At 35.9% G+C, this 15,685-nt stretch overlaps 1 protein-coding gene across 1 annotated transcript in view; it reads right to left on the minus strand.

The window, feature by feature from the left end:
• The window catches only part of COL11A1 (collagen type XI alpha 1 chain), a 164,533-nt gene that overhangs the window by 9,182 nt on the left and 139,666 nt on the right, over positions 1 to 15,685 (minus strand). The window contains exons 53-59 of the mRNA XM_075038798.1: positions 15,457 to 15,510; positions 14,196 to 14,249; positions 5,656 to 5,709; positions 5,122 to 5,229; positions 4,983 to 5,036; positions 1,428 to 1,481; positions 432 to 539 (exon numbers count right to left, since the gene is read on the minus strand). Coding sequence (XP_074894899.1) covers positions 432 to 539; positions 1,428 to 1,481; positions 4,983 to 5,036; positions 5,122 to 5,229; positions 5,656 to 5,709; positions 14,196 to 14,249; positions 15,457 to 15,510 — 486 coding nt within the window. The remainder of the gene's footprint in view (positions 1 to 431; positions 540 to 1,427; positions 1,482 to 4,982; positions 5,037 to 5,121; positions 5,230 to 5,655; positions 5,710 to 14,195; positions 14,250 to 15,456; positions 15,511 to 15,685) is intronic.

A 15,685-nucleotide genomic window follows, 5' to 3' on the forward strand; every position in this document is an offset into this window, starting at 1 on the left:
TCACAGTTTGAGTTTCTTGTAGTTGTTCTCACACTGCAGTACTTATAGTCATGACTGTGTTTCCCCTTGAGCCTGACTTGGAAACCTCACTTTTTACATAGTGCCTTAAAACATGGCTTAATAACTAGGAGAAAGGAAGCTACTTTGGGTAGTGCAGTTAACAAACATGATGAGATTGGTGCTGCTAGTTTTATCTCATCCCTAACTTAAGTGTATGCATTTCCTTCATCTTCTGAAACACTCGTATGATCTTGTTTTAAGCTGTTTAACTTCACTGTGTTTGTATAATGCCTAGAAGAGTTTTAACCTCTAGCAGGGGATTCTGGGTGTTAAATGTTTATGGCAACTTTACATCTCTCAAAAGAAAGACTGGAATATGTACGCTTTCCTTGCACACAACTTGAATGAAAACACAAGTATGTTTTACTCACTGCATCACCCTTGGCTCCAGGAGATCCCTGTGGGCCAGGAAGACCCCTATCACCCTTTTCACCCTGTTCTCCTGGAGGTCCAATCAGGCCAATCAAACCAGGATGTCCCTAAACAAGACAGAAGAAAATATAGTTAAAACTCAAAATATATACAGTAAACGTGCTTTGCAAACACAGAAATTAGAGCTTTCAAATGTCAACACTGCTGCTAGTCGACAGTTAACCCAAACCCAAATTATTCTGAAAGCATATTCATTATTGTTAGTTAGCCTTTTGCACTTCAAAATTATTTTCAAGTTGTGACTGCTTATTCAGTGAAAGAGATCTAAGTGCAACATAGTTCTTACTGGAACAGATATAGAAATAACAATACCTGTGGGTACAAATTTCATACTAACTTTCACATTTAGATGTTATAAGAATATTATAGAGTTGCACATTTGTTTCCGCATGTAATATAGCTGTATAAACAGCTGACCCAAGCACATAAACAAAACTGAAATTCACAAGATATAATCATATTCATATCCCTTTCTCTATGTAGTTTTTCTCTGATACACAAGCAATCAATAAATTGTTGGGACTCCATTAGAAAATGCTATCCTATCCTGGATGTCTCAATCCATTATTTCGAAGGAAAGTAGTATAGCTGTTGTTTTAAAATAAAAATATCAAATACTTTTTATGTCTACTTTGTTTTTGTAAAACCAACAGGTCTCTTTACATCCATGTCCTTGGGATTTTCGCTGCAAGGAAGAATCACAGGGTCAACAGATTACAACACAGGCAGTAATCTTTTTCTTTCTGTATATCCAGGGCATCAGATGTTGCTTAAAACTTCATGATTACTATTAAGGCTATGGGAAGCTGATTGATAGACATGGTAAATTGTCTTGCTTTCTGATACAAAACCCCTAGTGTTTCTTTCTGCTAATTTTATACAGACCTTTAGACTGGGTCAAAATTACAAAGGCACAAACAATGAATAAAGTATACCTTCTCTCCTTTGGAACCTGGATCTCCTTTCAGGCCAGGCAAGCCAGGTGGACCCTAAATAAATCAAGGGAAGTAATGTTAAAATAAGTTTTAACATACTGCACAGATCATGTTTTCTTGAAATATTACTAAAGGCGGTGTAAGTCCAAGTACACAGTCATTCAGTGGTTGATGGCTGTGATTGATGGCATGTGATTTAGGGCCCAAAAGGAAGTTGAAATGCATATTTAAAAAAAGCATAATAATGTTACTGTAGCATTTAAATTACTTTATAATTAGAAATCTATAAAGTGTTGTATGATTAGAAATCTGTGAAGCAGAGGGTCAACTAAATTCTTAAAGAGCACTGAAAGCATCCAGTGAGGCAAGTAATATTAAAAAAAAATATTAAAATAATTTTTGGTTGATTAGCCTAGTTTTGTTTGTGGTTACATTATATGCTTTCAATTATTACTTCTACCTTAATTCCTGTACCTTATTTAAGTTGCTTATTTTAGCCCTTTCTTTCATAAGACAGTGGAAAGTATCCTCTTAATTTGTTTTCTCCCAGTTTACTACAGCTTAGTAAGATTTTTGTGGACTATAAATCAAGTTGCTTGTAATAACTGCTCCTCAATATTGTTTTGTTGGAGAACTACTTCATATTTTGTTTCAGCAAGGTGTTACCTTGGGATTATGGTTTCCTTGACTTGCCACCTGAGATTCCTGTATGACCGTGAATAATGCATTTAAATCTATATTTTCTAAATATTCAAGTCTTTTCTACTCAACATTGCCAGCTTACTTAATGTGATCTAGGTGTGCTAGCTCCACTGACATGTACAAGCTTATGGCCCTTTGTCACTTTTGTAAATGTGGTTAGTTACACAAATTACTTAGGTTTTGTAATACTAGTCTGGGCAATCCTAAATGCTTCTACGAACAGCCTTAGTCTCTTTGAGCCTCCACTCCTCATTTGTTGGATAGGGATAATACCCCTACCTTACACAGGTGTTAAACTGATACATTTTTAGGTAGTTACATGCTTCATGTCATATGACCAGCTTACAATTTTTAAATTGTATTTACAAGCCATCCTTTCTGCAGCACAGTAAAGACATGTTACTTTATGAAACTGAGTAAGAAATGCTCTTCTAAGTTTTATCTGCAGTTTTCCCTAAACATTACTCCATGCAGCTAGATTTCTGTAAACAGAAATATGCTAGGGCAGGAGACAGAGCTGTGAACAATGAACATAGGGTCAACAGAACCATTCTACAAGCCCTTCCACATTTCTGGGGTGGGCATGGGGAGGGGACAACCCAAAACACTGATATTTTTTTTTATAGGTGGTTCCAATGTAAGCTGATGCTTAGAGAATCTATTGGAAAACTCCATTGTAGTCTTGCTACCTGGGAAACCACTGTGGAGAATTAAACACATTCACATTGATAGGTCTTACTTTCTGAACATCCCGTGCAAAAACCACTGAATAATCTTGTTCTTATAACTTGACACAAGCTTCTTTTCCCTGACAGTGCTTTTTGATCTTTACTGGGATCATAAGAGCAATCCATTAAAGATACTGTTTTACCAATAGTCAAAAATATAGATGGATAGATGGCACAGAAAAAGGTTATATATGAAGCTTGTTAAAATCTCCTTGGTTTGTTCTTTCTCCAGCTTTTAAAAATTATTTTAATCCTTATTTATAATTTTAGAAGAATTTTGAGGGATTTGAGAAATCTGAGGTTCATAAGAATGGCAATGCTGGTTTTGTGTAATTTGTACAGAATAAGGTGAAAAATTTCAGGCCATGCAGTGCATATGCAAGCACAGAAAAGGCATTCATTTCTCAGAGGCTATTAATCTCACACTGAACATGTATGCATTAGGCATAGAGCTTCTAGGCTAAGTCAGTATCTCATCACTGCTGGTCTCCTGCTGGCAGTGGACATCTGTGAAGTTATGATATGCACAGCAGTAATAAGTGACCTTTTCAGCCTGGCACAGATTCAAAAGTACCATAACACTTCACGTACAAAATATTATTCAGTGTGTATCCTTTCCATCTCTACTTCAGGTTATCATTAGATGCAAAAGCCTAGTCAAATACATAATTCATGAATGAAAAGTGAAATTTTTAAGCTTTTGGAATACAGAATCAGCCATTTTCACCTGCAGTGTGTTGTGCTCTACTGCAAATCTGCTTTCATATTCTTCTCCTGATAGCAATCTATTGGAGAGAGAGGGAGGGGAAGGAGGGAGACCTAACCTCAGCAACTTTTACATATAAACTTAATTTTGGATTTTAAGAAAGTAAAGTTGCAGCAATGCATCTAAAAAAAGTTATTGTTGAGCTGACAGGAAGCCTGCGCATTTGGGAGTATATAGTTCATTAATACACTCAGCTTCAGGTTTGAATTGAATATTTAATCTCTCAAATGTTGGGAGAGAGATATTTTGAGGATGTATTTGGAGGCTTCTAGTGACTGACATGTGGGAAAGGGATGCTTATTATTGCTGAATAATTATTCATTGTCTTTTAGATTTCAGCACAGAACTGTAACTGGGGAGACCAGTTTTCAGTTGTCTGATTTATCCCCGATGCATTTTATTTGTAAATTGGGTATATCGTTTAAAAACTATGGTGGTGGCCCCATCATAAACTTTGGGGAGAAGAGGTTTTTATTATGGGCTTAGCATAGGGGAGTCCTTTTCCTTGCAGCTTCTCATTCATTGTTCCCAACCTCTGACTTACAAGCAATATGTTATCCCTGAGACTTTAGACAAAATTAGAATGTTAAAATGAAGACAACGAAGAGCTATAGTATAAGGTTTCCTCAGTACATTATTTGCTTATTATTGTTTTCTAAGGGACAGAGGAAAATGAAATTATATGTAGGAGCCTTGCTTTAATCATATTATTAACACATAGCAGAACTGTGGTATGCCCTAGATGCCCTAGAAACTGGGAGTTTGGTTCATTCAGACCCTTTTAAACGCTTTGGTCATGGATTATATTTCCTGGAACTGCCACAATGAACAACAGACATGATGCTGCCGTTCATTTTTATAAAACTAGCATGTTTTCTTCTTTGGTAGAAGTCCCTTTTTGGCCCTCCTTCTGATCTAATTTTTTCTTTCTCTAAGGAATAGACATGATCTAAACTTTTATCCTATGAATAATGTTTTCCTAAACTAGGAGTCATTAAAGTCAATGGATGTAAAAAATTTGCCACTGCTAAGGAAACAAAATGATTTAAGGTATTAAGCTTTGCTGATGTGGGGACAGAAGTAAATTTTTTTATTGTATTCAGGGCATTTCAAGGATTTGGTTTTATACTGCCTTATTCCACTTTTTACCTGTTATAACTCAGCAACATTCAGCAGAGCTGCCTATTAAAGTGGAGCAGTAAAATTAGAAGGCAGTTGTGTATCAGATTTTACCAGCACAGAAGAACTTTGTGCTAAGAACTGACTTGCACATTCATTGTTCTGTAAATGCACAGACACATTAATGATATATTTTAAAGGGTGTTTTTCTGTTCTGGCACTGAAAGGAAGGGTACTCACCAGAGGCCCAGGAGGGCCATCCTGACCTGGTGCTCCAGGTAGACCTTGTTCTCCCTAGAAAAAACATAACGTTTGCTTTACCAGAGGATATACAAGAAATGCAACATTTAAAATATTATTATATGCTCCACTTACTTACCACAGGGCCAGGAATGCCCCGGAGACCCTCTGGGCCAGGTTTTCCTGCAGGTCCCTGTGGACCAACTGGACCCGTTTTTCCAGGAGCCCCTTCTGCACCAGGTTCACCCTAAGAAGAACATAAGCAACAGGTCAAAGAGGAAGAGCTGACTAAGCTTGTCACTGTAGGGATATACAAGTTGCAAAGTGAGAGCAAAGTTTCCTCACTCCATTTTCCAAAAGCTATTCTAAAACGGTGTTCTGCACAGGATGGTTTTCTGAACAAAATTTTGATAGCTTCACATAAAGATGGGGTGCCAGCAAAGCATACTCATTTTGCTTTTCTGCAGGGGTGAGCTGAGTTGGGCCTGTACTGGTGAGAGTCCACCATGTACTCCATTATGTATTGCTACTAATTCTGGGTCTTAATTTGGATTTTACAGTTTACCTATTATTCCTTTGGTAAGTTTCACACTCAGTGCATGATAAGCAATTTACTTTTCATTTTATACAGTTTACATTTCCATGCTCCTAAAAAAAATCTTGAATGTATTACCTTTGCACCTTTTTCACCTTGTCTGCCTTCAGCACCAGTTGCTCCAGGAGGTCCCTGTAAAACATGGAGACTGAGCTCATAATCTCAGTTTTCTAAAATATTACGAGTGAAAAAATTCTGAGAGTGCAATTTCCACTGTATTAATGAGTAGTAAATGCTAACAAAAGAACTTTACATTTCCTTCCTGACACTTTGTTCACAGGATAAAAATTCCAATCTGTCATATCAGCCATTTTTCCCTTCATAAAATTTTCTGGTTTTTTAGAATATCTAAAAGAATATACATCATCTAACACCTCTGATATGATGAGGTTAAAAACAAAGAAATAGCTTGGAAAAAATTAAAACAGGATAGAAAAGGAAAAGAACAATACTAATTTACACATACAATAACAGTTTTAAACTTGCTTTGCATTGGCTTGTATCTATTCACTGTAGTTTATCCACTGATTCCAAAAGGGCCTGTCATTCTACAGTGCACAGAATGGCATATACTTCTTTATTCTCTTAAGCGGGGGTTGGGCTCAGTGATCCTTTTGATTACATTTGGACAGCCAAAAATTGGTACATGCCTTAATATTATCCAGTAAATATGAAAAGGAAAGAAAAAATTGCATGACTAGAGATTGTAAGGAATGAAATAAAGACACTGACTACAAATAGCTCTTGTATCAGGTTGCATGCTATTGCTCCATAAAAGGTCTGTTTGACTAAGAAGATAGAACTCGGTACTGCAGGAGGATGCACAGATGGGATAAGGTTCAGGTGAAGGCCACAAAACAGGAGTTGCAGTCATCTGGCAGCACTGTGACTACCTATTGCGGATGTCACCCATCTTTCATTTTCTTATGGTTTCAGTGAAAAATTAAAAGACATTTTTGTCCTCCAAGACAAAGGTTGATTTTCAGGTCAGGGAATTAATAGTCATAGCTTCAGTTATGAACAGAAGAAGTATCTAGAATCTAATGTACTCTTCTGAAAATAGTTCTTTTACATATACTTAGTTTAGAAAAGATGCGCTCAAGATAATAGACCAACTGTTTTCCTACAAGGTTAATTTTTAGCCTGGGAAATGTCTTTATTACAAGTAGCTATTTCTTGCCAACCAATAAGCAGCTTAAATCAAAAGGAAAGAAAAGTGACCATCATCAAATACAAGGTGATTTTCTGAATCTATAAAACTTACTTCCTAAGACTCATCTGTTCATTAATGCAACAAGCAGTTTGTTATGTAGAAATTAAAAAAAATGTTCTAAGGATCAGCAACAAGAAAAATTCAACCATTTCCATTTATTTACTGCTTTTACTACATAATAACAGCCAAAAAAAAATGAAGGCCCCTAAAAGTAAAGCACTAAAACACATTCTTAATCTTACAGACAAGAACTGTTCTTCCAGTCAAGCATCTACTGGTATGCTCTGTGAGCTCAGGGCTTTAGACCAGAGTTTGACCTAATAGCAATTTTTTATACTAGAGTTGAATTTAACCAAAATTTTTTATAGCCTGATGTATTTCACCATCCACTACTATTGGCACATACCTTGAGCAATTGCACTGCTTTTAAGTTAATTCCTGGAAATTTATACTCATTTTATAACTATTTACATATTAGTATATTAAGATAATTCACTTGCTTCTGAAGTTAAGCTTTTTCCAGTTCAGGCTTTCCATCAAACATAATGCAAAATGAATTGAATTACCCACAGTAGACTTTGGTCATTTGTTGTGGGTATCAACAGGTTGTTCTCTTTGTTATTTTTAAGAGCTGTAAGGGGCAAAGGACTTAGTTTTAGCTTTCAAAATACAGAGAATCTAAAAAGTCCTGGGCAGTGTGGTCCAATTGCTGACTCTTTAAAACAGGAAGAATAATTCAAATCACTACTGTTCCAATAATAATTTCTGATGCATATACCCCTTTGTGTAGGTTGTAATTCATTGGGTGGATTGCAGTTTGCAGTGATAACAAGAAAAATGATGAGCAGGTATATAAATAAACCCAGGAACACTTTAGACACAGGACTTTTTTTCCCCTTACATGAATTAATTTACATAGCCATTGTCTTTACTGCTTGAAAATTCCTTGCACTCAAGTTCCCATATGGATTATAATCTACTCTACCTAAGAAACTGAAAAGGGTTGAGTGTGGTAGTTTGTATTTGAGAAATATGGTCTATGCATAATCTAGAAATGCAGCTGCAACATGAATTAGCAGGGCTAAAACCACTGTGATCGCTAAGTTACAAGTACAGTGAATCACGATCGCTAAACAAAGAGCGTGCATTTATTATCAGCCAATGCCAGTGCTGCACCAAGCACAAAGCAGCTACATGAACTGCTTTTCTAACAGGCTGCGATTGCTGGCATCGCATAGATGCAATCTACATTTTTCTACAATTTCTCTACAGAGAAAGACTGATAATTATTATTTATCTTACCTTCCTATACTTGAGTTGTTGGAGTGTCTGGTAAATTTTAACTGACAGAAAAGATCTCAATAACAATAATTTTAAATTAATGCATCGCTCCCCACCCTTACCACCTCAGCTACCATGGTGATTTTTATGATCATTACACTTTAAGTTTGGACATACTGCCTGATACATTTTATGTAGAAATGAGAAGACAAAAGAACCCATACAGAAATAAACATCCTCAATTTTTGTTACATGAACCTGTTGGACATTTTTGTCTGCTCTTCCATATTTCATTAAAATAATTTAAACTGTTGTTTATAGCTGTCATCTGACTAAACCCATGATTTCCAACACAGAAAACCATTACCACATTTCATCAGTCTGTTAAGATATGAACCTGGCGTATTGTTAGGTGCTTTGTGCATTTGCAATCAAGAGAGAAAATCAGCTTAATTTTTAAGTGGTGTATGTACCCTGCTGAGGCAGCATGATGCTGTAGCCAAAATGGAAAAAATCTCCTTCATAGAAACACTTCCATTTTTTCTAAGTTATTCAACTTTTTATATAAAGGCAACTAACCAAATACACTTTTGCTTCTCAAAATTTAGAGACTGGCTTTGCTGCAGTATCGACATCTGTTCTTTTATTGAAAGCAGGCAGTATGCCCTCCAGTTGAGAACAAAAATGTATATTAGTCTTGCACTTTAAATTCTAACATTTTTAGATTTATATATGGAGCCTTATGTGTATGTGATCTAGACATCTAACCGACTAATAAAGAAAACAGCCAAACAGCATAAAACAGCTGAAGAGCCTAGCACACTGAAAGTTTGAGGAACATAAGCAAGAAGTACTACCTGTATTGATTTTTATTGACGTTATTTTTTTTAAGAATGAATGTCGTTTGATGGTGTCTCTTCCTCATGCTATTCTTAACATTTATCAGATAGAAATCAATGAATTCAAACTAGAGATGCTACCCAGTACTCTGTGGCAAAACAAAACCAAAAAAAGTCCCAAAAGTATGTGCGAAGAATTAAGTTTCAGAAAATAATAGTAACAACATAGCTGTAGAGTCGTTCAGTCTTTGTATCTACATGTCCAGATAAGCAGGCTTTGGATCAGGAGGCCTTTTGAGATGTTCCATTTGTCATTGATCACAACTTGCTTATCTCCTTACATTAGAAGGAGAAGCTGGAAAACATTACACCTCATCAGAAACACCGTCTTCACACAGTATGCTGTTGGTCAGTGCTGATGCTGTTCTGAGCAACAGGAAAGCTGTAGAGCTGAGAACTCTCACTGACAAGCCCATAGGAATTTGTGAACTCCTTGGGTGTCTTAGATTGCTCCAACAATAAAGTTAACTTTATAACGCAGTTTTTGTCTTCAGAACATTTAAGAACACTTCAGAAGCCACATCCTTCTGTGAGGTTAGCAAATTTCATTCTTCTCTTTTCTGCGCATAGATAAATTCAGATGGCAATATTACAAATGTTTAACATGCATATAATGGAAAAAGGATTAGAAAAGGGGTTCCTAGTCTCAAAGCTGTACTAGACTACTTGTCTATTCAGCTTGGAGTGTAGTGTACATACATGTAATGCCTCAAGTTTTCCAAAGAACCTGGGCTGATTTCCATCAGTGGAGAACTTCTCAAGGGATTTGACGATGTGCTGATGAAGAGCAGCCATTCTCAAATCAAACAGAACTGGTAAGGCTAGAATAGGGTCCTGGGTAGCTGAGAAGTCAAGTCAGTGATCTGCTGTGGACTACCTCTACCAAAAAGCCTATTGTGCTGGATATTTTTATAAAAGTAAAGTAAATATGACAGCTGATGAAGTGGTAGCCATTGTGTCTAGCCTTTGAGGTCTTGATCTGGCAAGATGCTTAAAAGGGCACTGAAATCTGCAAACTGAAACAAATGTATGTGTCCTACCAAGCTTGTGTGCTATGTTGAATCAGGAATACTAGGAAAGTTGATCAATTTTTCAAGCAGCTATAACAGATTTCTTTAAATACTATAAGTTTACTTTAAAAGAGCTTTCATTTTGTCCTGGTTTCACCTGGGATAGAGTTAACCATCTTCCTAGTAGCTGGTACGGTGCTATGTTTTGAGTTCAGTATGAGAAGAATGTTGATAACACTGATGTTTTCAGTTGTTGCTCAGTAGTGTTTAGACTATAGTCAAGGATTTTTCAGCTTCTCATGCCCAGCCAGCGAGAAAGCTGGAGGGGCACAAAAAGTTGGCACAGGACACAGCCAGGGCAGCTGACCCAAACTGGCCAACGGTGTATTCCATACTGTGTGACGTCACATCTAGTTTAGGAACTGGGGAGTGGGGATGGGGAATTGCTGGTGGGGGACTAGCTGGGTGTCAATTGGCGGGTGGTAAGCAATTGCATGGCACATCATTTGTACATTCCAATCCTTTTATTATTGCTGTTGTCATTTTATTAGTGTTATCATTATCATTATTAGTTTCTTCTTTTCTGTTCTATTAAACTGTTCTTATCTCAACCCACGAGTTTTACTTCTTTTCCCGATTTTCTCCCCCATCCCACTGGGTGAGGGGGGAGTGAGTGAGCGGCTGCGTGGTGCTTAGTTGCTGGCTGGGGTTAAACCATGACACATTTGCATCATAAGGGTTTGATGACAACATAAAAATATAATTTTTAGAAACACTATATTTAACTGCTGCTGAGCATTCTTCAGAAAGATGATACAAAACTGTTAGCATTGGCTGGCTAGAATGCTAACTTTAGCACTAAAATATTGTAGTTTAATTGCTCAAGTTTTTCCATCTGTATTTATGAAAGAACATACATTATATAAAATGCATATTATGCAATTGATATTGCATAATTATATTTCTGTTTGACTGTTTGACAATAACAGTTATGACATGCTTTTACTTCTACACTACTCTTATTCACATTCTGCTATCGCTTCTACACTACTCTTATTCACATTCTGCTATCAGTATTCCATTAGCTGACTTATTTCTGCCTAAGAAAGAGTAGGAAATGCTTCTGACTACATTCCTTTTATTTTAGAACTATTTTGGGCGGTTATCAAGTATAAGACAACTTTTTTAAATCAAGGGAAATATGTTTTCCCCAAATACTTCCAACATGTTGTCCTAAATTTTTATCGTTACTATCATCTGTTATTAAAAGTTATAAACCAAGATAGAATTTGTATGGAATAAAAACCTGTCTTGACTATCTAAGTAAAGCAAGGTATATTTATATTCTCGTGTATAGGAAATATTGAGCATAGTCTTTTACTTTGTTGACAAGATACTCTTTAAAAGAATCACTATTTTTTAAAATTCATTACAGGGCATTTTATCATTTAATTAAAAAATAGAGTTTAGTCAATACTAAACAACTCCCTGAAAGTCTGATCCAATGAATATGTATTTTTAAATCAGCAGTTGGTGTTTTGGGCATTGATCCTCTCTTGCATTGAACTAGAGAATCTGGCCTTCCATTTGGTAATGATAAAATCACTTTGGCTATATGTTTCCCTTGATAGATTTCATAGCTCTAATATTCTAAACAGTATGTGCACAAATCCATGCTAGATTTGGACACATGACTACTTGCACCATAACTACATAGATATATAAAGCCTTCTGAGCATGCGTTTATCCAATCTGGTACACACACAGATCATTTCAGAAGTCAGGATCTGTAAAATATTAATTATGATTTAATGAAAAGAAAAAAAAATCAAAATATATGTAATCACTTTGAGAGACTTCATCAATGAATATGTCACAAGGTTTGCCCTTCATAGATTATTGTTTTGGCCTATAAATATATATATTTAATCTAATCATTCATCTGAACATAGGATTTTGTTCTGAAGATACACTGGTTTCTCCCTTATAAAACTGAAAGTATCTGTGGTATTAGGACTTTCTGAATGACAGTGCTGGAAATATTTTTTGGAAGAGCAATTGTTAGGTCTGAAAAATAATATATTAATTAGGATACACATTTTGTGGATGCTTTAATGATCCATTTTTGTTTCATCCATAGATTTAACCTTTTATTTTGATTTAGACCTGAGCTAAGTGGTCACTAGCATGCTAGTCAATTTTACCTCTTCAGAGTAGGAATCTGGAACAGGCTTATTGTTCTGACATGTACTTCCTAAGTGGTATTTCTTAAAAGAAATTCACCATGTCCGTTGAGACCCTTGCTCAGTCTGCAAGGCTCTGGTACTTTAGAGCACCACAGTAAAACAGTTTTGGTATTTGCTTATGTCACCAACTAGTAGTAATCCTGTTACTGTTATCCACCAATAACTAGGAAAAATAGTTTATTCTTGGCCTTCACTTGATAGTTGAATGTCACTAGTAAGTATGCATCTGTAGCTGAAGTCTCTTAGATCCAATGGGAAAACTGTATGTATGTCCATGTCTCTCACTAGAATTTGCTTCCCAGGGAAAGCTGGGGGAACCTCTTTGTAACCGGCAATACTAAACACAGATTGCTCAAAACTCTGCAACTTGGTAATAAACATAATTTCAGAAGACTGGGCAGTGAAACTGAGTTCAGGTTGGTTCCAGAATAGAGGGGAAGAGGGGAATGAAAATGAGTAACACAATAAATAAGGACACTACAGTTGAGGAGTTCAAGGGACTACATTTAAAAGTATGAATCCTGGGCTCTGCCAGTTTGTTGTTTCAGAGACAGAAAAACAAAAATCAGAGTGGAATGTGGCTTTCTAGTAGTATAGCCAGAGCTGCACCTCCATAGGCAGCAGTATTATTTCTGAAATGGTATGTCCTTCTTAATCCGGATGAAAGGGCACTTATTAGGGCTTTTTGCTGAAATTTATTCTACCATACAACTGATGAAAACTAGCAAATAACATTTTTTGTGTTCATTCTGCCAGCAAAGTACGAAGCTTTCAATCCTTCACTGTTTCCCTCTGGTATTACATCAATACAATAGACTCTCCACAAGCTTGAGACATTCAGGTACTAAAGTAATGTAGAATCTGATTCTACAAAATGTTTTCTTCAGCATTCAGGAATGGGATTACTTGGCAATATTTAGCCATACATTTTCCCTAAATTGGAAATGTGTCAAACCACAGGTGATGCGGTATTTGTGTTTCTAAAGTGTTTTTTGTCTAGGTACAAATCAGATGCAATATATCCCATCTCTTAGGAATGAGCTACTGCCTTTCTATATAATAAAGTAGAAAGTTCTAATCTGATGTCAAACAAACATACTAATTGCTAATATTCAATCGAGCCGTATCTCAGTTCTAGTGATAAAGTTGCTAATGCTACCGTAATAATTTACAGTATTATAAATGTTTTGCAAGCTGGTGGAGCAAATAGATTATTGTGTAAAATAGATAAAACTAATTAGGCATGTCAGTTCACTCAAGCCTATTAAATAGAGCAATTTAACACATTTTGTTAAATAGCTTTTAGCTTACATTTGACGATGCCCCCTCCCTTGTTTTTTACAGTGTAAAAACTGCATCTAATTTCTCTCTGAAGCAGATCTAAAGGTTGATGCATCTACTACACTTCTGTAAGTGTAACATTATTTACTGGTTTTGATTAGCTATATTTGAAAAGCCTGTGAAGCTTCAAAGACTTTAGAAATAATGGAAAGGCTTCATAAGTTACAGAAATGTCTGCTTGTTAATTTTGTATGCAGAGGGGATGACATAGGTTTGCACAAAAGCTGCATTGAAATTATTTAATTTCAGAGGCTAAGGACACCAAAGCAGACACATTCTTCCTGCTCCCTGCCAGCAGTCCTGTGCCTAAGGATGATGTCTTGTATTACTCTCATAATCACTCACTCCTATTAGCAGACTAATCCAGCAGACACTGAATTCACTTGGGTGAAAAGAAAAAGTGCATTTATAGATAAGGAATACATTCTTCCCTCTGTATTTTTGTTCCATGTAACTCACGTTAAAGGGTTTTCTCTGCTGTTTCTATTTTTCATTTCTCCCATTACATTAAAGAAACTTCAAACATCAATATATGAGTGTCACAACGTGGAAAACGAGTAGCTGAAGTTCTCTAGAATATAATGTCTCAGAAAGAGATATGTACAAGAGAAAATGAGAAATTACTTACTCTTTTTCCAGGTGGACCAGGTGGGCCAGCTTCACCTGAAGGACCTGGTGGACCCTGCAATGGAAAATGATACACTCAGTGGTAACAAAGTATAAAGTTATTATCTTTATTAAATGCAACAAACATCTGCAATATGTTGGCCCCTTTCAATGGACAGCAAATAAGTACCATAAATGCACACAGAGAAGTATACCTGCCCATTCAACAAATCCTTTCTTAGGGTGGTGGTTTGAAATTTTTAAGAGCTTTTGTTACTGTACAAAATGCAATCATTTTTTTTTTCTCTTCCTGTTTGCAACAAAACGTTTCAAACCCAAAAGTGGCTGCACAGAAGTAACATACGGTCTTAGCCTACTGTCTTAACTCCATTAAGAAGTTTCTTGCTTTCTCAGGTGCTGTAGTTATTACTTTTGCTAAAATTTTTCAGTAACATCTGTGAGTTAGCTACCATGGGTGGCTTTGTCTTGAAAAATTTTTTGTGCACTGATAGCCATTTGGCTACTCCATCTTGGTAAGCTATGATACTCAGATATTTCAGGGTTACTGAACAGCTTTTCTTCAGGAACACAACACTCTAAAAGTACTTACTGTTAAGTTAGACATACAGATACTAATTTCCTGAAGTCTGCAGGTAAGCCCCAGTTTATAATTTACTTCTAACCATATGTTCAATGTACTAGCATTTTTTATTTTTACACTGTACTGTAAAGGATAATTCCCTGATAATCAGAACTTACAAAGCTAGAAAGAGACTTTCCAAAAGGGAAACCCTATCTTTTTCCAATAAAAAAAATTAAATTAATGATGTTTTAATATGGGAATCTACAGAAATATAAGAACTTCAATGCTTAATATGGGTATTGCTCAGATACTTCTTAACTTGCTTGAAGCAGAAACATCAAGATTTTGCTTCATGTCATCAGGTCAGCTAATGAAGATTATTTGGCTGCAGCATTCCTTTCTTATGCTCAGAGTTGCTCTATTTTTAGTGGTCCTCAGCAGCTCCAGCACAAATCCTTAACACATCATTTGTTTCTACTTCTAAAAGAAATTGAGCTCTTGCTTCTGATTGTTACTATAATATAGGCAGTTCTATCTCTTCAAGGAAATAAATAGATATTTTTCAGTATAATAGAAAAAGCATTCACTTAGAAAATATTTTTAAGAGCATGAATGTATAGAAACCACTGATTCAGCAAAAGATACTTTCTTAGCATAGGAGAGAACATGTAGCTAAAATAAAATGATAGAAACAACTCACAGGTTGACCAGGATCACCATCTTCACCCTTTTCTCCACCAACGCCATCTTGACCCTACAGAATTCATGGGAAAATGAACAAAACAGAAAATTCAGCTAAATTAAGTAACGTAGTTTCATATATGAATATAAGAGCACTATTTTTCTACAGAGCATTTTCCTAAGGATGCTAGTTTTCAAAACTTTTTAAAGATTTCTAAACCTTTTTTAAGCCTTAAAAAATATATGAA

This window comes from Buteo buteo, chromosome 10 (assembly GCF_964188355.1).
Source record: "Buteo buteo chromosome 10, bButBut1.hap1.1, whole genome shotgun sequence".
Lineage (NCBI taxonomy): Eukaryota > Metazoa > Chordata > Aves > Accipitriformes > Accipitridae > Buteo > Buteo buteo.